This window comes from Bombus huntii, chromosome 5, assembly GCF_024542735.1.
Source record: "Bombus huntii isolate Logan2020A chromosome 5, iyBomHunt1.1, whole genome shotgun sequence".
NCBI classification, from domain to species: domain Eukaryota; kingdom Metazoa; phylum Arthropoda; class Insecta; order Hymenoptera; family Apidae; genus Bombus; species Bombus huntii.
Genome location: NC_066242.1, coordinates 17,618,191 through 17,642,530, shown reverse-complemented (window position 1 = coordinate 17,642,530; position 24,340 = coordinate 17,618,191). Strand labels below are relative to the sequence as shown.

Sequence of the window (24,340 nt, the reverse complement as noted above, 5' to 3'; positions counted from 1 at the left end):
GGTGTCAGAGATGTGTCAGATGCCAAAAATTGAAACAACTTAAGTTTCATTTAAATGAGAAATAAAATATATTCCATAATATTATTATTCACTATTTCTACACATTCTGTACAGTAATTCACTTTAAGGGTTTTATATCTCAATATACTTTATACAAAAAGGCTACTTATAATCTAACATTAAGACATACCATAGCATGAGCGCCCTCCACCTTACCGCTAAACGGTAGATGGGCCGCACGCATGTTTGTACTGGTATTACGAGTCAGTCGCCAGCGAGTATAACTTCTTCCTCTTGTATCACACACCACACACTAAAATATTAAAAGTGTGTTTCTGGTGCTTTCAATTCATTATATCTTATAGTTACATTGTCCCCGATTAACTTACTCCTTTGTTTTGTTAGTTGCGCTTTTGTTTCTTTCAATTGCGTGATTCATATTTTGCTTTTCTGTTTTTCAAAAAGGAATATCACAATGTCAAAATATAATGAAGTATCTTCATTGCCTGTTATGCACGAGCTTTTCTTTCGTTTTTGTTTCATTTACTTTTTTCTGAGATACTCTTTACCAATAAATAAAATTATATTTTGTGAAAATATAGAATTGCAAAAAATAAAATCTGTTTTTTCGATTTTTGACGATACCGGTACAGAAATAGTGTATTCAGAGATTCCACAAGCAACAGGACTGTTAATTCAGATCTCTGTCCTCTAAGTACTTGTACTCAAATGTAAAACCTTCCTTTTTTCTTTGTCCCCATTTTTCATAATCGAAATAAATGTAGGTTCCCTGAAACAATTATATTTTACGTAGTACCAGTCTGCATAGTACAACGTATATTCAAATCTTATTATCGATTTTTAATTATCACGACTTAATATTTTATGATATTAACCTGTTCATATTCCTCGTTGATCACTTTGGGTTCTTCGTGCCTCTGAAACCACATCATATATTTTGTATGAAACCTCCAACTTTGTTTCTTTAGAGCTTTCGCAGCCAGGTACTGGCCTTTAGAACCTTCCATGTAGTAAAATATGAAGAACAACGTTTCCGTTGAAAGACGTTGGAAGAACTCCACAGTATCCGAATGGGGAAGTTGACTCTAACATACAATAAAGTACATATGAACAAAAGTAGAAAGAAATTAAAAATTAATTTACTATATATCTTCAAAAAATAAATAATATTAAAATCAGGATAGCCACAGTTGAACTGGCATGAACTTGTCATCTCTCTACTAAGTGGTATGCAATAGCGCTGAAAAACGCATTAGCAGGTCAATTTTCTCTCAAACAATCGATATTACATTTCGTTATTGACCAAAAGTATCATATCTACAAATTGGATCATATAATGTCGCGTGAGGAAAGAAGTGAACGGTACCAAATCCCAAACACTTGCACGTAAACCTCAGCTGAATTTATATAATTATACGATAGATAGTATAATGGTACCTGTGTATAATAAGAAGGTGTGTCACACCTATTTCTTGGTAAATAATATCGTAAACGTTCAGAATCAGACGGAACAGGCAGATGGTAGTGGGCGGCCTCCAACAACTGGAACTGCAACTGGTGTTCTTTCTGAAGAGGTACTGGCCCGAGAGGCGCAACGCTAAGAATAGGAGGAATGTGTGTATCCACGGTGACTTTGCTGTTATTATTGTTCGCCTTAGCAGTGTCAAAGATGTTTCTGTTCGACTCGGACGGCGGTATGTCCAAACCTGCTCGGACAATTACTTGTTGGGCTATAGATTTCAAAGAGGACATGCCATCAGGAAGCTTAGGGATGAGACCATTGGCAGTGGATGGCGCTGGCGAGCAGGAATTTGCGGGCAAAGGTGAAGATCTACTGCTGACTGACGACTGTGGCGAAGAAGATGGTGGGATCGGCGTTGTCATTTCAGTTTCGCTGCTGTGATTCTGATTTTGTTGATTATGCAACACGTGTGTCGTCTGTATGGGCACTGGATTACTGTGCTGCTGCGAGGTTGTTTGTGGCACATTCGAGGTAACACTAGACGCAGACGATGATGACAATAAACCATTTTCACTGCTATGAGCTGAAAATGTTAAAAGCGAGTCATAATATTATCGTTAATCGTCCTTATGGTAGTCAATCATTTTTACAATATACTTACAAGATGTCTTACTAGAGGTAGAATGGATGGCTTGTGAATTAGTATGTGATGCAGCTACTGTAGCAAAATTGCCAGCATTAGTTGTAGCAATGTGATTACTTGTAGAACTAGGCGAGCTATGGCTAGGTGTCATGGGAATGGTCTTGCTTGGAGTGCTGCTTGATAATAAATTCGATTTTATGGTGGCAGTGCTTCCCGTGGTTGGAATGCTCGCCTGTGAATTTAATAATGGCCTGACTGCTGTTGGTTTCACAGGCTGAAATTAAAGTATACAATAAAAATTCGTTCGCTATATCATAGTTATCGATACTCGTATACATGTAATGAAACATCGGTGTTGTCATCGTGATCTTACTTAAGATTACATACCTTCGTTTTTTTGTCATTATCCGTAGAGCTATCACTTGAATGGTTATGCATGGTAGAACTCAATGGAGGTGATGGTATGGGTGAAGTACCAGAGTTAGTTGAGGTTGGTGTACCTCCAGTTTCGTTGCTATTATTACTATCCGTGGTTGCTGATGAGGGAATACCAACTCCAGACAGTTCAACTTCATCGAGACCAATAATATCATCATAGATATATTCATTTTCCTCAAAATCAGGTTCCTGCGAGGATTCGATATAATACTCTACATCATCTTTTATCCTCTTAATCTGTGAAACCAATTAAAAGATTAAATAATTATAAGCTTTCAAGGTATTAATACAGTCAAATAACTATATCTTTGTATTAATAAACTTACAGTGTTAACTTCAACAGACATATTGTCCAACATGCGTAACAATGTTTCCAATTTACGGATATGGTAACGATGTTTATCAAGTTTTGCTTTTAATTCATCCATCCTATCCTGCTTATCTTTATCTAATCTTTTTTTCTTTCCTGCGAGTAATGATTCTATCTCGGATTCAAATGTATCCAGCTGCATTGAAATCATCAACGCGTTTTAGTTTTAACAAAATATTTTCCAGTCTGTTTAAACATCATCATATTTCATACCTGAAGATTTAAAGCGTCTATTGAATTTGCAAGCCAATTGCTAACTTCTTCTCGTTCTTTTTGAGCTGGATCAAGTTTTTGAGCAGCTCCTAATCCTTCTTTCGAATAAGCTTTTGTTTTCGTCTCTCTCTCCACAACTTTAAACCTTTCCATTTGCTAACGAAAATGTATTACATTTAAAAATTAACATGTAACAATTCTTGCGGTTTCAATTCTATATCAAAATATACTTACAGTTTCAATTAACTTTCTATATTCAAGAAGCGTACTTTTATCCTTAATTTCACCTGATGCAAGCCAGGTTTTAATCTGATCACGTAACCTTTGAAGTTTTTTGATTTCTTTCTTGAGATCTGCTTCATATTTCTCCTTCTGATTGCTGTTTGTAGCATTATGAACCTTTTGCCAAATATCTTCAAATGTCTCTACACCCTCCGTTACTTTTTTAAGGCACCGATCTATTTCACCTAGAATTTAAAAAATATATTTTAGTTAAGATAATAAATATATGTCACACATTACATATATCATTTACTTGAGATATAGAAACATAGATTCAATTTTTGAAATTCATTTATTATTGCATACAAATTTGTTTATATATAAAGTAGCATAATTATTATTAAATCCCATACAAATTAGTAATTGTTGTTAGTGTGTTACATGTAATAAAATGCATCATGTAGTAACTACTTTGATAATTTGTTACATACGTATATAAAACCTAAATGATATATTTGACTACGACCAATCAAGTTATAACATTAATAAGTATGATAAAACATGACCCAAAATAACAAAAATAATTTATTTCTGGCAAACAATTCTCCTAAATTATTGGTAAAAGAATTCAAAGTAAATTATGAATTGAAAGTATAGTTTACCAGGCAATATATATATTGAAAAGCTTATATCGACAAAAGCATTACATATGTTATATCTTGTATCATTATATGTATGTGTTGTGGAAATAATATATAGAACTATTTTAAAGGTTATTCTGACATAAAGAAGCAGTATGAGACTGTCATAAATACAGTACATGCAAGAAAAAATAACTTGCATTAAAGAAACATATGAAAAGTTCAAGCAGAACACACCAGTTCGTCATACCCTGACAACCTGTACCAACTGTCAGACACAGAAGGCTGCTTGCAAGAGTAGATAACGCGAGTTAAAAATAGGCTACTACTGATCGCAAAATACAAACGTTTAATGTGGCAGAGAATTGCAGAGCGCGAGGCAAGAGTGGAATCAAAGTTGTAGTAGTACAGACCCATAACAAAATTTCTGAATGTAAACATGCTGGAAACATTTTCTTCTCACCTTGCAACTTTCTCGTCGCAGCCATGGCTATGTAAACATGTGATACAATAATTCATGCATAGTCTGGACGTAATGGAAAATATACGGAACAATTTTACGGAACAAATAGTCGCTGAACTATTATTCCCTGTATGATATGAGAGGCTCGGCCACAAGATGGCTTCCGTTTTCAAATGACAACGTCCGACCGTCCGTGAACGAGGTGCGTTGATACTAGTTCCGTTTTTCCGTCAATCTTTTTAATCTTGATAGTATAGGATATGCGCTACGTTTCGTCGAAAATCGACAGCACATAAAAATACACAAAAAGTGATAGCATCAACAAATGATATATATGAAATACTGAATAAATGAGATGGTGTATTATGCATCGGCGCATTCACACATTCTACCTTATGCACATACTTAACTTGTTCGCGTTCATAAACCAATTGAAATTTGGTTAAACCTTTCGATGCGTTCACAATAATTATAATGATTTGGAATCCGGTTATTTTTGCACTTTTATATTTACCAAAAGAAAATAATAAACTCGAATCTCGAAACTCGAAATGTTGTTTTACTTACATGTCACTCGATTTATAGATATAGATGCCTCAACTGCTAATATTAGAAAAGGTCGTAGATATTCAACAATATATTGATAAATTACTCGAAAGTAACAATAAAAGAATAAAATTTATTCTATTCAATTAGGAATTTTGTACAATATTTATGTATATACTCTCTTTATATACAATTAACAACTATTTAATATCATGTTTCGTAAAGTATTAAAATAAAGTTAATAATATTCATAGGTTACAATAATGTTCATTTTAAATAAGATGTATTTGAAATAATATTTTTTTAAATAAATTTTACTAATAATGATATATGATATATGTATATCGCTATTAAACCTTTTATTTTCAAATAATATAACACATAAGATCAAATAACATATTAGATAATTATAATTATAACATGTATAATTGTGATATATTTTTAATTGTATTAATTAGAAACGAACGCATGTATGCTTATTTTCACATAATATAAGAGATTATAAAATAATATTATCATAATATTAACTTAATATCATTGCTTTTAATGTATAAAAAATATGTCAAAATACAATTAAATCTACTGAATAAAAATTTATATGAAAATTTATATGATAAATTGTAAAAACATTAAAAATATTTTTTAGTTAACATAGGAAAGGAACATAATTATAAAATATAAAATACTATTTATAAATTTATTATGTTTTATATTTTATTTAAAAGATTCATTAAATTCTTAATCATATTGTATGAACATATCAATAAATTTTTGTTGTATGATTTACATTTAACACACTTATATATACTTACATACTACTGACTTAATTAAAAAAATGTGGCAGTTTTTCATGAAATCTTAGACATAAATTTTACCAATAAGTTCTATAAAAATGTGTTGACACAAGTATATATTATACGAGATACACTGTATATATATATGTATATAGATATGTGTATTCATATATAGCAGGCACGCACGCACGCACGCACACGCACACACCACGCGCAAACACACATACACACAATTTTTTAAAGAAAATCATTAATAAAAATGCTGACAAGAAGTTCATGTTAAACTAGCTTTAACGAAGATATTTGGTAAAGAAGATTGAAATATTAGAAACATTTGAACTTTAGTTTTTAAGAAGATAAATAGTGTTTTAAACGAAATTGAACGGTCAGGTAGCTGGCACAGGTTAAGAGCGAGAGGTGGGGGTATTAGAGGCACTACGTTGGGCGTATATGAATACGTCAACGAGAGATGCCGTCGTTTCGTGTTTCGAGTTTTTGCACAACAGCCGTGGGCCAAGCAACAACGCACTCGCGCTCAAGTCGGATTACGTTCTTCAAGAAAGATTCGAATTCTTATACTGATTATTCCACAACTGAATTACTGCAGACTATCTTTCTCTCAATGATTTTGGCCTAACCTCTTCTATCACAAACTACAGTGGAACATGACAAAAGGTGGCATCACTGGGGACGTGTTGGAAGCACGGACGGAGCTGTGCTCATTGATATGACGCCATTTTACTAACCTTTTCGGCGCGGATCGCGACGATCCACTTAAGGTGCTCCATTTCGTATCACTTCAAGAGCGTCCGATTCTATCGTTCAGATTTTACAAACCGTATACATACTTTCGTAATTCGAAGCGATTCGTTCAAGCCGAAATTTACCGGAAGGTACGCATCTCTCATAGCACTGGGATCATTTTTGTGTGCAACAAAAGTTTACCAGCAATACTTTTTTGCTGAATCTTGTTATCACGGCATCCTGATTTCGTGTGTTCTTCCATTCGCCACATTTTAACATTAATTTCATTGTAGTAAACTGTTTTTGTGGGAACTTTGGGACTGAATCATTGTGGAATGATGTTCACTACGAAAGGCTTCTTGCATGTCATACCATGTACTCAATTTTGTAATACCCTTCTCAGAGGTATTATAATTAATTGCTTGTTACTTTACTCAGTGTACTTTAAACCTAAAGTTTAATTTTCTGTGATTTATTATCAACACGATGTTCAATGTTTTTCACTTGATTTATGGATTGTCTTTCAAAGCTAATTAAAATGTTTTTGTTTCCTTAAATTGCTATGTAACAGATTAAATTCTGCATAAAAAGTGATTTTAAATATTTGGTTATATAACTATTCTTGTTGTTATAATTATTTCCATAAAATAGTAAAGAAAGATCTTTTAATAAGTTGAATGTAACAGGTGGCTTTGTAAATATATCAATTATAACATTGATTAAAGTAGGAATGATATATAATTTTGGTGCTCTTAATTTTTGTTTAATTAACATATATGATTTAAACATTTAATATAATGATTCGTTAATGTTATAATTGTTTGAATAACATTTATGACACATACACACCATATTCTCCTATATAATAGACTATAATATTTTATGAAATAATCACTTCACAACAAATGTACAAAACAAATATTTCTTTCCTGTTAGAATATTTTTATATTAAAACATATTTTATATGTTGTAGGTAATATCACTGTAGCTAAGCAGTGCTATTATGGAAGATGAAGATGGTGAAAGTAAAGTTATGGATATGTGGAGCATTTTGGGAAAACAACAACTTAAAGATACTTCTATTGGAAATTCGCTAAAGTCATCGATCGACAGTATATACACTGATGTGATAGAAGAAGAAAAACAATTATTGCAATATAATTCTATTGCAACCAAAGATTCTCCAAGCAAAAATAACAGTACAGGACCGAAAACTGTGTTTAAAGGTTTCAAGAAACGTATTTTGGCACAAGCTCAAGAAACACAAACGAATACATTGAAAAATATAGCACAGGAACAACAATCACCACATTCTAATGCATCCAAAAGTAGCAAGGAAAAAAGGGCAGAAATTAAACGGGGCAAAATAACAGAATATGCACAATATTTGGGTCTTCAGCCTTCGTCAAAGAATAAGTGTTCAAAGTGTCAATCGTCATCAAGTTTGTGCTCTACATTGAAACAAATTTCATGTACTTGCAATTCCACAATGACACCAATGCCCAGCACATCAGAATCATCTACAGTGCCACATTCTCCTAATTTTAAAATTACAAGAAAAGTTTATCTTTGTGCAGCATGTGGCACGTATTTTGAAAATTGGAACTTATTTTTACATATGAGGGATATACATAAACGTCATATATGTTTATTTTGTCTTGGAATGTTTGGTCAAGCTGAAAGGTTATCGCATCATTTGACAAAGAAACATAGTGTTCCAGAAATGACGTTTACATCTGTTGAAGATTTTTATGGTGCTTTCAAAGGATCGTGTTATCTAGTTTGTTGTACATGTGAGAAAGTTTTTTCAGAAACGGATAATTTTTATAATCATTTCTGTTCACCAACGTCTAAGCAAGATGTTACTGCTTCCATATGCACATTATGTAGACAAACAGGTTCACACGCAAGTACATGCAGTTTAGCCATTGAAACCAGTAAAGAAGTAAATTCTGCTTTACCACCTACTACGCAAACAGGAATAATGTCAGCTAATATGCTTGATAAAGATGTAAATAGTGAAAATAAGACTGTTCCAAGGAAATCGATGAAAAATAATAGGTCTAAACATATGGAAGATGGTACATCCAATCAACAAAAAGTAAATATTCACGCAAAAAAGATCAATAATAAAGTTGCTGTATCTCAGTCAAACGAAAGCCAAGTATTTGATGAAACATTAAGCAGAGATGAAAATTCTCAGAATGTAGTAATGCACAGTGTGGTTAAAGATACTGTTTCAGAGACAATAATGGAAGTTTCAAAGTGTATCGAAGATTCCTGCGAAGAAAAGGAAGAAACAAATGAAAAAGAGGTTTGTCCAAATAATTTGGAATTAAATTCAACCGATTCACCCAGCCATAATATGCCATATGATAGTGTAACGGAAACTATTATGGAGGTATCGCGATGTACAAATAACGTAGAAGATATTGATGACAAAATTAAAAAAGAAAATGTAGACGTAGTCGATATGTTGAATACATCTGATAAATCAGAAACGAATTTTACTAAACTCGATACGAAAACTGTAAATTCGACCGAAGAAACTAATATTAAGATAGAGGATGTTAATTCTGTAAATCAAGAAACAGAGGAAAATGTAGCCAAAAAGAAAACAGAAGAAATTGTATTGGAAACAGACTCTCAGTCTCAAATGTCTGAAAGTTCTGCACATAGTCCAGTTAGTCGATCATTATTTAGCCCGCAACACGAATCACATGTATCCGACCTTCAACCCAAAGAAAAAGCTTATGACAATGATAACAAAGAAAATCTTGATGTACCTAATGAATCTCAATCTTCGATATCGTTCAATACCAGTGAAGCTTCTGATAGAAGTTTAGTTATAAAGATATGTACCAATAGAAATTCTCAGTTTTCTGTTGCGACCAATAGCGAAAATATAGAAAATAATATTGTTAAGAAGGAAGAAGAAAACAACAATGCAGAAAGTTCACTGACAGAGGAGAAAGAATGCAACATGTTTGAAGAGGACAAAGACAACAGCGTTAGTTATCAAGTGAATGACGAAGACAGCGATTCCGATAGTTCGAAATTAGCGGTGGTAGATAGCATCCCCGAAGAGACAGAGAATATTGAAGAAAGTAGCGAACATAAAGCGGTAACGGGAATTAAAATTGAAACGGACATAAGTATCGAAAACAATGAAAATGAGACTGAAATTACAGACGAAAAGCCAACAAATAATATAGATACAAATGAAAAATGGGATGAAGAAATGAAAGACGATAGTCAAAGTCGAATGGAGAATATAGATCAGTCTCAAATGCAGCCAAGCGATGGAATAATATTGGCTGGAGAAGATGTTCCTTGCATCGATCTTAACGTTGATGGTATTTTAGACAGTATAGAGATAGAAGATTTATTGAAACGTTGTATAGAAGCAGCAAGTCCTTTCTGCGTTTACTGTAATCATGCACGTCATATAGCAGTGAATGGTAAACAACTAGGACTGCACATGCTTGCGGAACATAAATTTCAACCTCAACATCCTGCCATAATTATTCAAGCAGAACAATTTATTATTAGAGTGAAAAAGTCTTTGGATGAATTAGATTCTTACTTTAATTTAGATTCTTACAGTAGCACAAATGGTACATACAATATTCCAAACGTGAGGACGTACGAATGCTTTCATTGTAGATTTCACTCTGCCATACACAAGGAACTTTATCTGCATAACCGAAAAATGCATCAAAAGACAATCTTGATCTGTATAATGTGTAAATCCACTTTTTATAGTTATAGCGAACTACTTTGTCACTTATGTCCTGGAACTTACTCTCCGAATATTAACGTCAGATACAGATGTTGTCTGTGCCCCATGGCAAATCTTCCATCTGCATTTAGATTAATGGTACATTTACGCAAAAGGCATCATGCATGCGACGTTTGTTTGGAATCTACCGGTAATCAACAGCGTCTTTCGAATCACGTTTGGAAACATAAGCTTCATCATTTATGTTATAGATGTGGTATTGCATACAGAAATAAACCAGACATTACCAAACATCTATTTTGGAAGCATGGAACGGAAAGCGTACTGTGTAAAAAGTGTTTACAGAAAAAGTGGCCGCATATTTATCACTTTTGTATACCACCCACGGCTTTCGTTTGCGAAGAATGTGGTTCTAGTTTTTCACGAGCCGTCGCTTTAAAAGTACATAAAAGGTTACATTCCGGAGATCATCCGTATGCTTGTAGCGAGTGCTCCGAGCGTTTCATTTCTCGAAAACTGTTAGACAAGCATGAAAACGCCCATAAAGAACCACCAGCAGTTAGCACAAATTTGATGGACACGGTGAGTCAACAACCATTGATCAACGAGGAAAAATCAGAGAAAGAAAAAGTAGGCATAAGCGATGGTAATGTGTCTGCAACCGAGTTGGTGAAAGATATTAAAGAACCTGTGAAAAAGGTCGTTGACGTCTACGACTTGCCACCTTTGAATTTATCTTCGGAAAGTGATACGGATTCCGAGGAGGAGAAACCAGAGATCAAGGAACCGGAGAACACGGAAAAAGTTAAATCAAACGAAGAAAATGCACCATCTTCCGCGAATCAACCAAATTTCACTTCCTCCGAGGCTGTTGCAGACAGCATAGTAGAGGTTGAACAGAACGAGGAAGAGAAAGAACAAGGAGCGCAAATCATGGATGGTATCTGGGATAATTTTAAGAGCTATACGGCTAGTTTAGAAATGAAAGAGACGGCTAATAATTTTGCGATCAAAGAACCAGAGCCAGAAACCGACGTAGCATTCTTAAGAAGTATAGTATTGGCTGATCATGATTATTGCGTTGTGTGGTCAGACAAAGAAAAGGATAAAGATGCAACGTCCAAGGTGAACGAGAAAGAGGAGATAAACACAAGCGGGGACCAAGATTACTTAAACAAGGTGGAGAAGAGTTCCGTGGAGGGTAACGAAGTTCAAAACAGCAACGAGGACGATCCGAATAAGAAAAAAGCGAAAAGTCCGAAGAAAAAGAAGCAAAGTGGTGGAAGTACATCATCGAGTGATTCGTCTAGCGACAGTGATTCAAGCACTTGTTCTTGTGGGACAAATTGTAGCTGTAGCAGTTCGTCATCCGGTAGTTCTTCTAGCTCTAGTAGTAGTTCGGATTCGGACAGCTCCACTTCGGAAGGTTCTCCAAAGAAACAATCTAATCGGAAGGAACGAAAGAAAGAGAAAGAAAGTACACAGGAGCCGGAGACTGGATATACCGAATTGGAGAACAAGGAGATTTCTGTGGAAACGAAGAATGGATCTGCATCGGTTCCGGTAGAACCAGTTTGCCCGCCACAGCTGTTACTGAGAGAGTCCGATCTAGAAACCGAGGAAACAGAAACAGACGAAGACTTTTACGACGAGCACCCTCAACAGCTTGCGAACAAATTGCTCGCGGAGAAACGAAATCAGTTGATGCTTCTAGCCGCGGTTGCCCCTGCATCCACGGAGTCAGCGATGCCATTGAATAACGGATTAACAGATAGGGACACAACGGTCCCTTCTCCAGATATTCCTCCCACCACGGAGGAAGATCAACCGCAGCAACAGCAGCAGTCGCAGAAGAAGAAAGTGAAAACGAAGAAACGAAAGAAAGGAGAGAAGACGAAACAGCGTAACGTGACGCCAACCGTCGAGTCCATTAAACTAAACATTCCTAAAGCGTTTTACCAAAAGAACCCGGGTTATTCGGCTTCGTCGCCAGTGTTGATGCAATCGAACATGTCATTGATGTCGAACGTGTCTACGAACGATGTGCACTCGATGAACGCGAGTGTCGAATCCCAAGCGATGGTTATAACAGGTCAAAGTATCGGTGGCAGTGGTTCCGAGGCAGAGAACAAACGGTCATCGAAACGAAAACGAGTACCAAAACGATTTTATGGTGATTCCAGTGATGACGAGGCGGAGAAACAGCCGACGGTGAAGTGGAGAAAGGTAGAGACGACGCCTTCTTTCACTACAGTGCCAAGCGTGAAGCCATTGCCACCAAGATTGTCTATTGGCGGTAAGAATATGGCGTATAGACCGATCGAGAGACAATCGGAGAGTCTAGGAATCGCTACAGCTTCTGCGACCGAATCGGAGGAACCTGCGGATAGTAGCAGTGATTCCAGCGATACCGAGGTAGAAGCCAGCCAACAGATGCAGATGCATCTGTCGGAGAGTAATCCGCCAGCCCCGGAACGACCAGTTAATTTATATTGCTATTGTCAGTGCCCATACGATGAAGTGTCAGAAATGATAGCTTGCGATGCCGAGGATTGTCGCATCGAATGGTTTCACTTCGAGTGTGTCGGCATTATGGTACCACCGAAAGGCAAGTGGTATTGTCCAGACTGTCGAAAAAAGCACGGTATTGTGCAAAACAGCGAGGACTATTTCGACTGATAGCAGCGGATGGTATCTTGAATGCGTGTGGAAATTTCTATCTAGGCATATTTGATAATGGGTGTTTGAGTTTCTCTCTCTCTCTCTCCCTCTCCCTCTCCCTCTCCCCTCCTCTCTTTCGTTTTCTTTTCCCTCGCCCTTTCTCCCTTTATCTACCTATCCGTCTATACCTACGTGTCTATCTCCTTTTCTGTTTTTTAAAAGTTTTTAAGTAATTTAACGAGAATACGTTCGAGGTGCTTCGAATATCGTTTGAAATGTAAAACGCTTGCATTATCGTCTCTTATTTATCAGTTTGACGAATTCTATGGAACCTTGGTACATTATAAATTTTTAAAAACATATGATACATTCTAAAAATGCTAGATCTGTATTAAACGTCTTTTTATGTGAACAAATGGTTACAGGAATTATCTTATTTCGAAGTCGAAAATAGTTTTTAAAAATCTCACATAATAATCATGTAAACAGGATGTATTGGAACAGTCTTGATTTATTATTCGCGAATATAGCACGAATTTACACACAATGATAGAAGAAAGAGAGGGAGAGGGAGGGTAGGGCGGTAAAGAGAGAGTGTGTGTGTGTGTGAGAGAGAGGGAGAGGGAGAGAGACAGAGAGAGAGAGAGAGAGAGAGAGAGAATTGAATGTCCACTACTATTCCCAACGTTTTCTTTCTTTCTTCTTAGTAAGCAAACGAATCCATACACTGTTCCACGTTGATATTTTTCTTAAGCCGATACGATAATGGAAATAAGAAAAAGAACAAAAAATGTTTGTATATAATTGTAAATACGTCTTAGAGTTTATAACAAGGAAGTAAGGTTTTTTGTGTACATTTGTTTGTACTTCTTTTAAATGACAAAAAGTGCGCAATGTATAAATTTAGTGTAGCCGAATAGGCAAGTAATAGCGTTCTAGAACGAAATTCTAGGCTACATCATAGAAAAATTCTCGAAGCCTAGTGTGAGAGGGGAGGGCTGTGTTTTCATGAATTCAAAATTGCGATAATCGCGGCTGATTGTCGGCACTGCTGGCGGTGTCTGTGCCCCCGTTAAAACGATCGAATATTTTCGATAAACACCATTCTATTTCGACAATCGGCTCAAAATATTGTTCTCGCTCGGACCACTACCATTTTGTTCCTTTTTCCTTTCTTTGTTCTTCTTCCCTCTATTTTTTTTTTTTTTTTTTTTTTAATCGCTTGAATTTTTCAAATTTTTACAATTATACGCGTTGAGACTTCTGTTACTTTCCCTCGCTCATCTTTCCTCCATTTTTAATAGTATATCGTGGAAAGTAAAGCTTCCACGATAAGATTTCTGTCGTTTCGTCACGCTTCATGTTTTAGAATAATGAACGAGTTAACGAGCGGATCTTTTATCGTTTTCTAGTCTAGTTCTTACTTGTTTTTCATAATAGCTCTTCTGCCGACAAACATTTTCCGGATGATTGTACAACTGTAGGTACTTTATTCAAATTAGTTAGTAGAACGCTTGAAATTTCTCTCAATCATCTTTCATTGTGCAATGTGTCTTGGTTCATCAAAATCCGGTGAAATGTAAGTGAGCGATGAAATACGAGCGAAGAATTGGCGTATCGACTATATATTTCTGACCGAAAAAATGTTCCGTTTGTCGAGAATTATTAATTTTGAAATGGTATTTGACTGTCGAGCTCGTATTTATTATTAATTATATTAAAATTATTTTATTTTGTACACGAAATCAGCCGTAATTTAATCTACCAGCGTAAGACAAAAAAAAAAAAAAAAAAAAAAAGTAAGATATCATCGGTCAGAATTGATGGAAAAGGAAGATACCTGTTTACTGATTGAACTTATCCTCGTCTCCTTTGTACTCTCTGACCAATTTCATTATTGAACAAAATTCGTAACTGAGTCTGTTAATCGGTAAAACGATTTTGATTTCCTTTTTAACGCTTTAAGAAAGAATCGAATTGACATAATATACGTTAATGTTCATGTACATGTTTAATAGGAAGTCGCAATACATTGTAATAGTAATAATATTAGTATGGTAATAATAATCGACGTTAATGTGCCAGCAATGCAAATAATGGCACACAGATTAATTAATCATCGTCAGCCCTCGTTTCCTCCGGCAATTCAATACCCATGATGTCCGCGATGAAATCTTTGTAAGATATTCTCTGTATTATAAATAATAATACATTACTTTCGGCGAGCCTAAATGATTATTTTCCTGTTTCTCATCGTTAATACCATTCAACGTTTCAACATTTCCATGGTTATGCCAGCTTTTGTTGTAAAGAATAGTATAGCGAATTGATAATCATACTTGTTTCGCATTTGCTTGTGCATGTTTTTAACGAGGATACTTATTTTAAGAAACTTAAGAATTATTATAAAAAAAACAATTTTAAACAAACTTAAGTATCGAAGGTTTTTTTAGTTTTTTATCGGTTATCCAATTATCGTTTTACAGCGCTTATTACAGCGTTTCAATTTACGGTTGAAAAAATATTAAATTCATAGTTCACGTATCATAGTTCGATACTTTTTTACGCTATCCTCAACTTAATAAATTTTCTTTCTTAAAAAATATGTATATAAATACTTAAACAGACGTGTAAGGTCCATTGGCTTTGTATACTTATCGATTTTTCTTAATAAGAAAATGAAGTGTGAAGGTAATTTTTTATATAAAAAGATACTATCGTAATATAAATACAATAATAAAAATATAATAAATTTTTCTGAATGTAAGAAGAGACATCTCTATGATACAAGAGATACAAAATAGTAATACGCGAATAGCGACCAATATAAAGTATCGTGCGATGTAATTTCTTTCATCACAAATGCTTTATGCGTTGGAATATATGTAACGTGTACTTTTGTTATTATTGAAAAAGAATGAAGCGCCGTAGTTTTGCAAACTTAAATAAGTATCCATCTATTTTTTAACTCTTAATATAAGAAAAATTCAAACTTATCTTAATTGTTAAATATACCTCTGGTAAGAACGTAAAATCAATGGATGCGGATTTTTTTTCGTTTCGTTCATTATATATTTCATCCAAATTCTCGTTAAAACCAACAAGAAACCTCATGTATGCAAATGCCTCTTGAATTTTTAATGGTTCTCCTAGAAAAAAAAACTTGCTTGAAGTTGAAATTAAGATTAACATTCGAAGCACAAGCATGAATAACATGTTGGACGTTTCCAAAAAAATATATCAACTAACCAAAAGGTATGCCATTTTGTATAGAAAACTCAGGAGGACCTTCGCCAAGCAATATTCTCATAAACTGTTCTCGAGTTAATGCTGGATTCTCCGCTTGCGAAGCGGGCATTTGATCTGAATTTGCAAAGACTTGGAAAGCTTCTTGTATTTGATGCAGAGAAATTCCGAAAGCTGGCCGATGATTTATATAAAATTTGACAAAATCTTCGAATTTAATTTCTTCGACCAAATGACCGGTCTCCGCGTAATCTCTGTACGAGATTTCACCCATAAGGATTTCTATCTAAAATGTAAAATGACTTTACATTAAAAAAGAATAACTAGAACAGGAAATGAATTTTCCATCTATTCAATTAAATAATTAAATGAATAAAAAGTAAAATCATTACCTCCTCGTTGCTGGGATAATATCCAACGGCGCGCATGAGATTCGGTACTTCTTTAGTGCTCACTTTGTCGGATATTAATCTGGGAGTTATTACATTCTCGCCTTGATGTAAGATTTGAGCATAATAAAACAGGTGTTTCATTTCATTGATAAGCCAACCTTTTTCACCACCATCTATCAGACAATAATACGGTGCAAGCCCTTTACCTCCTAAATGCGCTAATACATCGACAGACCTGATTATAAGAAAGACATATGATATGGTATTGTAAAAACTATATTGTATAGTAGTGAAAGTAGTAAGTAGCGATATTAAACGGTAGGAGCAGCAAAAATATCAATTAAAAGCAACTGTGTTAAAGGAAAGGAGAAACGTACGAAATATTTTTACAACGAAAGCTTCGGGTATTATATATTTGCTTCTTAAACGATAAACGACTATTAGTATATCGAAGAAAACGATGTTCGAATTATTCGATTTCTAAGTATTGCTAAGAGGTACCTGCATTTTATTTTCCACATCAGTGTGCACGGATCATTATGACCAAAAGTGAATAGAATGTTCCCATCATTGCTAAGGCAAATATTACTGACCTATTAAAACCAGACTTTCAAATAGATCAAAATACCTCAAATATGTACAGAACGTCTTGTAATATGTGGTCGTTTAAGGAATTGTTTCACGTTTTACGCATCTTCCGTGAATGTGAGATATCAAAAAAGAGCAGAAAACTCACCCTATCTCGTGTACAAAATCAAATGGAATATATTATTTATATATGAATTTATCTTGTAGTTTGAAGGTGCTGAATATGTTCCTAATGTTGATCCCACACAGTACGAGACACTCTTTATATATAGTGATGTATCAAAATCAGTGAAAAATTAGCTTTTATTATAAATTCATATCCAGGATCGATAGATTTTTTCGTATTACGATGTAACGTAGTAAAACAATCGTGTACATTGTACACGACGCTTCTTACCTTGCGTGGGTGCCCTATCATTCCTAAAGTCTTGTAAGGATTCCCATCGAAAGGAAGTATTTGAAGACCTATTTCCTTATTAGTTGCAAATACCATGTATTTACCAGCTTTATATTCTTTGCCAGATATTACCTGCACAACGATCATTTTAATTAAGTATAAAATAATAATTTCCTATGAACACAAAGAATCAAAATTTATACGATTCTACGTTACTTTGAAATGCTTAACCGGAGTATCGCAAAGCGGTCCCAAAAATGTTCCTCGAATTGTTTTCGTTATATCGTTTAGCAATCTGTATTTGTACTAGATAATAAATGTTATAGATAATGTTACACGTAAATACTGTGATGAAATGCATCATCTTCTTGTCTAACTTAATTACGTATGCAGTAATATACTTGTGTATGTATACAAAGGATCCTGTGTATTTTGGAAATTGGCGATACAACCAACAAAAGAGCGATTTCGTGGTACGATGAAATAAGTCGAAAGTATATGATAAAATTTTATCGTATTATCTCGAAACTTTGTTTTCGATAATATAATATCTCTACTTTCTCGATCGTAACGTAATATCAATTACGAGGTGTATGTACTATGTATACATACATACATATATATATGAATATATAGATGTACAGATAGATTCGATATGAAAAATATTTCGGGTAAAAAATCTTATCTCAGTTTTAATTTAATGTTCCGAATTGTAGAATCAGTTAAAAGATAACCGGATTATTACTTCGGAATTAGAGTACATCAGAAATCCTTCGACGCCCAACTTAGGGTACCAGGCGAGGCAAAGAGGAATAGCTTCACATTCAATTTGATAAGTGTTCATTATCTGCAAACCAGGGAAAGGATATGGCCCACTGTAAAATGCGGAGAATTTCTAGAGTTTAATTGCACGTTATATGTATTTTTCTCTGTTATTTGAAACATCTGATTTACCTATTTTTAAGATCGTACTCAATTAGGTTGCGATCTTCTCCTACCGAAAAAAAACGATATACAACGCTTTCGATAGTAGCTGGCCCGAAAAGTATATCTCTTATTTTTGCAGTATGAGAATGATACTTTCCAATAAAATCCCATAAACAGGAACCGCTTGGCGAATCACCTATTCTTTTAAATACCGCTACCACTAGTGTGTTATCCTGAAAGAAGGTAAAAGGCTGCTTTTCGCCTTATGTCATAACGATCATAAAGAAAATTTCATTTTCGATTAAACTGTTTAACAACAGATGCGATATTAGTTTACGGTTCGACGATACTGCTTATTTACCGCATAAGCCATGTATTCTTCGCACTCTGTGAAAGCCAATTTAAGTATCGATTCCGTGGAATGTTTGTAAGGATTTTTATCAAGAGGTTCTAAAGTGAGAGGATGCAACATCCAAAGGGCTCCATTTTCAAGGCCACATGCCAGTAAATTACCTTCAAAATCATTGAAACGTTGAAAATCGTTCGATCTGTAATTTGAAAATATCACGAAAAATCATAGTTGACGAAAGATTCACCTATCGGGGAATATTTCAATGCTGTAACAGCGATTAGTTTCTCGTGGCTCTGTGGGCATGTGACATAAGTTATAGCTCCTTTCTTTGCTTGCTTATCCAATAGTATACTAAAATCTGGAAGAGGTGGGGTTTTCCTGCGTACGATACGCTTATGTCTCTCATAATCGTATAAAGAGACGAAACCTTGTAGATTACCGGTGACTATAAAATTGCTAACGAATGAAAGGACGGTGTTACGAGGAAGTATAATTTTATGAAGATTAAACTATATATACTACGCCGTAAAAGACAGATCTAACTAGAAGTTAATCAAACTCCATTAGTGTAAATACCTTCGAGGATGCGCATCTAAACTGGTTATCGCAAAGTTCTGATCTTGAAAGATAAATCGACACTTTAACGCAGGAATTTCTATCAACGCAACTGTTCCACTCAAACAACCTTTACGAAAAATATTACAAAACTTTTGGATATGAATTCCATTTAATATTAATTTTCTGAAAACCTTGCCAGATTATTTAATGCCGTGAAAAAATCTATGCTGTATATGCTCTTTCAAAGAGCAAGTGTACAAAAATGTAATAGCACTTACCGATAATGAAATTTTCGATATAAAAAGGAGCACCTTCGACAGTAACATCGGTAGGCGCGTGAGGTAATTTTGTAAATGCTTGCTGATTTTTATTGTAATTCTTCAATGTTTCTTCCAAATATACAGACATCGTCGATGGAACTTGATCACGATACTTCATCGATTCTATTTTTTCTATATATTTCATTTTTCTCTCGTTAATATTATCTCCTAATTTAATTTCCGAGTATTCTTCCATTTCTTCTTCGTTCTCGAAATCTTCTTCGTCAGATTCAACTGCAAGATAAAGTGTAATCATTTTTTGCTTTTATTTTTTATATTATTTACGTTATTAAATTCTTCGAGTGAGAAGATAATAGCAATCGAGTTGATTGCATTTGAACGTAATCACCGATATTGGTAGCCGATAGATGACTAGACAGATGATATTTACCATAAATAGTTTACGTTCGAGGGAAACTACCTGCCTACCTAATCGAATGACTAATTGCAAGTCGTTGTTATTAAAAGTGGTGATGTAATTATGCCGTAATGACCGAAGCAGGATATAGTATGATTAAAAATCGAATAACTTCAACTTCAAATTCATATCCTTCGGATTAATACTATCTCGGAATTTTGGAAATAGAAGATATTCCGTAATAGCAATAAATATCGAACTCACGTTTAAATTCACCGACCGCAGACCCAGGAGCTAATAACGTGGACGAAAGATCGAAACTTATCGATCGAATAGAATCCAGAAGTTTATGTTGACACCAGTAGAGTATTTTTAAATCAAGATCGTAAAAGCTGATGCGCCCTTCTGACGTTCCTGTTACTATCCTTCTAAAATCGTACATGTAATACAAATTTCGATAATACTGTATTTACAAAAATAAGAGAACTTTATTTACAACTGGAAAATTATGCTTGTAATAACTCGATTACTAGTCGTAACGTAAAGTAAGTAATATAACATATATAGGATGTTTACGATATCAATTGTCAATGTTTTTTTCGAATTAACAATGACAAACCGAATAAATCTTTAACCGGAGATAGTATATCGTATAACGTATATTTTGTACATCTCTAATATTGGAAAATATCAAGTACCCATCGTGATATAATACCACCATAATACTGTTCTTCTCTAACTGCACAGACTTGATGTGTCTCTTTTCCTTGTTGTTAGCTGCACTCTGATCCTTACTCTTATTTTTCTGTCTTTCAACAAAAGCGCCCCAAACCAGAACGTATCCTACACATAAATATCGAATATCAATCTTTATAACAAAGATCAAATTGCAAGTTGCAATCTTCACATATAGGTAGATTATATATAAGTATGTGTAATAACTTTGCGAGAGCATAAACAAAATGGAATAACAAGTATAAAGAAGATGTAAAAACAATACCGTTTGTCGTTGCTGTTAATACCCGTTGTGTTTTAGGAATGTAACAAGAGCAATTCAAGATCCCGTATCGTCGTACGTTACCCAAAATTTTTGGTATGTAATATTTCAATTCATCTTGCTCCTAATTCGCAAAAATTATCATTATCTATATCTAGATGTATTATATATTTCGCTGTTGAATTGTATCGAATCGCGAAGGTCGATTCGTCGAAATTCTTACGAAACTTGTAAAACTTGCGTGTACGCGCGCGCGCAAAAGCTAACATATGTACATATATAATAAAAAAATTGTAATTTAAGGTAACGTTGTAGGTGTTAGATATTTGTAAATACGTTTTGATTTCATGGTGCTTCGTTCTATTTAGGATGGACTACCTCGCGATCTAAGGAATAATTTCCTGTTCCCTCGTTAATATCTCGTTGTTTGCTTTCTATCTGACCGCGAAATGGAAAAATATCGCAAATGATGCAATGGCAGAGCCAACTTTGACATCGCTTTTCACGAGAACAGTCGAGTTCCGGCCCACGGTTCGTTTTGCGGAGTTGACCCTCGTGACGTGAGTAAAATACGATGCAACCGGAAAGAAAGTTTAACCCTGAATTTCAAGGTCGATTCTGCGGCAACCTTTTTCGATAAATCTCCACCGATCTAGAGATGTAGAATCACGCTTTTGTGATCCGGTCACTTATTTTTTATACACGCTGTACATTATACTGACCCATTTAAGGAACGCAACGCAGTAATCGGCAGTTAGACCAAACTCCTCGGAACAGTCTTCGTTGAAAGCTATTTCCTTTATTCTATTTGAAAAAAGTTCAGTTAACTCCGTAAAAGCTGAAAATAATTTGCTTTTGAGAATTGCCATTAGAGGTATTAATACGCGTTCTATTTTAAACAGCAAACTAACGAATTTTTAAACAGAAATGAATAGCAAAAATTTTGGCGATAATATTAAAGTTATTATAAAGTGATATTCTTTACGTAAAAGTTAAATAAGACTGGTAAATAATACTAATGATTAACCATCAGGTTGATCTTTCCCATACGTCCATAGCCAAAACTGAACTTTTTGGTGAAATTCGTTTCCAACAGTTACTATATACTTAGCGTTTGGGCTAATTTTAGCAGCGGTCATTCCTTTATCACCATGCGGATTAAATAAAGTCGAAATTGGTACACTGCAATAACAATAGCAATAGCAACTACAAATATGTTACATTTTTTCAAGTATTTGATGTCATATTCGACGTTTGATTTGTGTATTTTATTTATAATATACATGATGTTTCGTAATAAACGGCCAATTATTTAAGCACCTAAAAGCAATAAAAAAGAGTCCATATCTTTTTTTCGCTTTAATTCTCTTTCTTCGTACGATGGATTTCAAGTATCCTCGTAAACAAAAGTCGTTTTGAACATCTCGTACGAGGGTAATCAGATATGATCAGAAACGATGGAACGTAAAATTTGCTATATTTTTTAAACAAGATCAAATAGGACATACATTGATACGAACCTTTTTTTATTGTTTTTTTTTTTTTTTTTTTTTTTTTTTTTGGTGCTAGATCCGCCTCTTAAACTGGATTGTCCACTTATTATGGAACACCCTGTATGCGATACCTCCTGTAACGTCACTTATCTTCCCGATAAGAGAACCTGTTTGAATTTCGCTCCCTCACCTTTTCTGGTTCTTACTCATAACTTAATTCTAGCTGTTGCACAATGCGCCGTAATAGTCGACGCGCAAGTAAAAAACAGAGACGTGAAAAGATACGTTTTTCGCTGGTTGTGAAACGTGCCCTCCTCATCCCGCCCTAGCTTCCTCTCCATTAGTTTCTAATTAGTAGCAAAAGAAAAGAAAAAAATTGGGCCAATTTTTTTCATCGCATTTCCAAATTTCATTACCCAGTTTCGGTGTCCCAAACGACAGTTACACAATCTTTCTCAAAATCTGCGGACATCAACCATTTTCCATCTTTCGATGTCGATAAAGTTTTCACCGTATTCTTCTATAAAGTTAACGCACGAACAAGTCACGTATGAAAATGCAAATATAATAGGCAAAAGATCGATACATACATGACCTTGAAGACTTATCGCGTATTTCGTCTTATAGTTGTAGATTATTATAGCATGCGAACAAGCATAAGCGATGATCGTACGATTTTTTGTGGTTAAATTTATTATAGGTGTATCTGAATTTGTCCCAAAAGACCATAATAATTCCTGTATTTAAAAACGTTATATATAGATAAATTCCATTTTTAACGGTACATATATCTTTACGTATACAATATATATATTATATATACGTATCATTAAGGGTTGTTTTTAGGTTAGTTGCAATATGTATTATAATATTAAACAGCTTTTTAAAAGATTCCAGTTTCTCGATCTTCTTAAAAGAAATTTAGATATAACTATGTAAATCCATTGCTTACAAAAGGACAAAGATTAAAATCAGTTTCTTCCTTTTCGTAAGGTGCCCTTATGTTGGTCTCTCTTTCACTTTTAGAATCTGTTGATTCCTTGGAGCACGATGGTATCGAAACATTCGCTGCCATTTTAATTGATTCGCGTCTTAGAAGTTTTCAATTTACGACCTGAAATTAGCAAACGATTCACCCAACAGTTTTTACACGTATAAGCATATCGCGAATATTATAGAGACCACCGCGACAAAAGAATAGCATACCTTGAAAATTTCTTAATTTTTATGCTATAAATTATGAATATTTAATTTTTAATACGTACATGCGTTTTCTACATAAATTTTGGTCACGTAGATATGAAGATGTTAGTTTTTTTTATCTGTAAAAACAGAAATATCGTGTCAATAGCGCATTATTTAAAATCATGGAAATGATATTTTGTACAGCCGCCAGAATTTATTATTTAGATTTAATAAAAGGTCTTAAAATTTCTTTCGATTTATTTTTTCTCATTATATTCTTTCAATTCATTTATGCTATTGAACTGAATTTTAAAAAACCTTCGACTACCTTGGGACCTTGAAAAATAAAACATTGAGAAATTTTGTTCCTATCGTTATCGTTTTTTTCCTATCATTTTGCCCCTTCGAACCAAATATCGGTTTCCTCTGACATCTGTTCCTATCATAAAAAATAAGTGAGATATTTAAGATGCCCAAGTTAGGTGGGATACCTGCTATACGTTCTATATAGTTTTATACGCTCTATACACTTTGAATTTTCTATAAAAGCTTCAATCTTCGCTGCTT

At 34.3% G+C, this 24,340-nt stretch overlaps 3 protein-coding genes across 14 annotated transcripts; 1 reads left to right on the top strand and 2 right to left on the bottom strand.

Moving 5' to 3' along the window:
* Positions 1-71: 71 nt before the first annotated feature.
* Positions 72-5,056, bottom strand: LOC126865712 (CCR4-NOT transcription complex subunit 3). Of its 3 annotated transcripts, none has more exons than XR_007689641.1 (10): positions 4,474-5,055; positions 3,382-3,614; positions 3,148-3,303; positions 2,891-3,070; positions 2,514-2,801; positions 2,145-2,400; positions 1,459-2,066; positions 897-1,106; positions 390-790; positions 72-313 (listed from the first exon to the last, which is right to left on the bottom strand). XR_007689641.1 is itself a non-coding variant. In XM_050618543.1 (10 exons), the coding sequence occupies exons 1-10, from the start codon at positions 4,496-4,498 to the stop codon at positions 692-694; spliced, it is 1,983 nt and encodes a 660-aa protein (XP_050474500.1). In that variant the 5' UTR covers positions 4,499-5,056; the 3' UTR covers positions 72-691. The 3 variants fall into 3 exon arrangements, 2 of the variants coding, with proteins under 2 accessions (XP_050474500.1, XP_050474498.1); XM_050618543.1 differs by having other exon boundaries at positions 72-790; positions 1,459-1,727; positions 1,800-2,066; positions 4,474-5,056; XM_050618541.1 differs by having other exon boundaries at positions 72-790.
* A 737-nt stretch (positions 5,057-5,793) lies between these two features.
* Positions 5,794-15,192, top strand: LOC126866007 (uncharacterized). Of its 2 annotated transcripts, none has more exons than XM_050619012.1 (2): positions 5,794-6,592; positions 7,531-15,192. In XM_050619012.1, exon 2 carries the CDS (start codon positions 7,561-7,563, stop codon positions 12,976-12,978), a length of 5,418 nt encoding a protein of 1,805 aa, XP_050474969.1. In that variant the 5' UTR covers positions 5,794-6,592; positions 7,531-7,560; the 3' UTR covers positions 12,979-15,192. The 2 variants fall into 2 exon arrangements, with proteins under 2 accessions (XP_050474969.1, XP_050474968.1); XM_050619011.1 differs by having other exon boundaries at positions 5,794-6,706.
* On the bottom strand, positions 14,155-23,990 carry LOC126866008 (cilia- and flagella-associated protein 251-like). Of its 9 annotated transcripts, none has more exons than XM_050619013.1 (22): positions 23,854-23,990; positions 23,541-23,702; positions 23,179-23,325; positions 23,005-23,108; positions 22,123-22,277; positions 21,818-21,933; positions 21,099-21,219; positions 20,797-20,941; positions 20,363-20,526; positions 19,699-19,974; positions 19,439-19,547; positions 19,107-19,318; positions 18,872-19,023; positions 18,538-18,743; positions 18,329-18,458; positions 17,800-17,889; positions 17,584-17,715; positions 17,100-17,191; positions 16,599-16,833; positions 16,210-16,492; positions 15,976-16,109; positions 14,155-15,150 (listed from the first exon to the last, which is right to left on the bottom strand). In XM_050619013.1, the coding sequence occupies exons 2-22, from the start codon at positions 23,661-23,663 to the stop codon at positions 15,073-15,075; spliced, it is 3,204 nt and encodes a 1,067-aa protein (XP_050474970.1). In that variant the 5' UTR covers positions 23,664-23,702; positions 23,854-23,990; the 3' UTR covers positions 14,155-15,072. The 9 variants fall into 9 exon arrangements, with proteins under 9 accessions (XP_050474970.1, XP_050474977.1, XP_050474973.1 ...); XM_050619020.1 differs by lacking the exon at positions 23,854-23,990 and adding an exon at positions 22,779-22,935 and having other exon boundaries at positions 23,412-23,675; XM_050619016.1 differs by lacking the exon at positions 17,800-17,889 and having other exon boundaries at positions 23,854-23,989.
* Between the last annotated feature and the right edge of the window lie 350 nt (positions 23,991-24,340).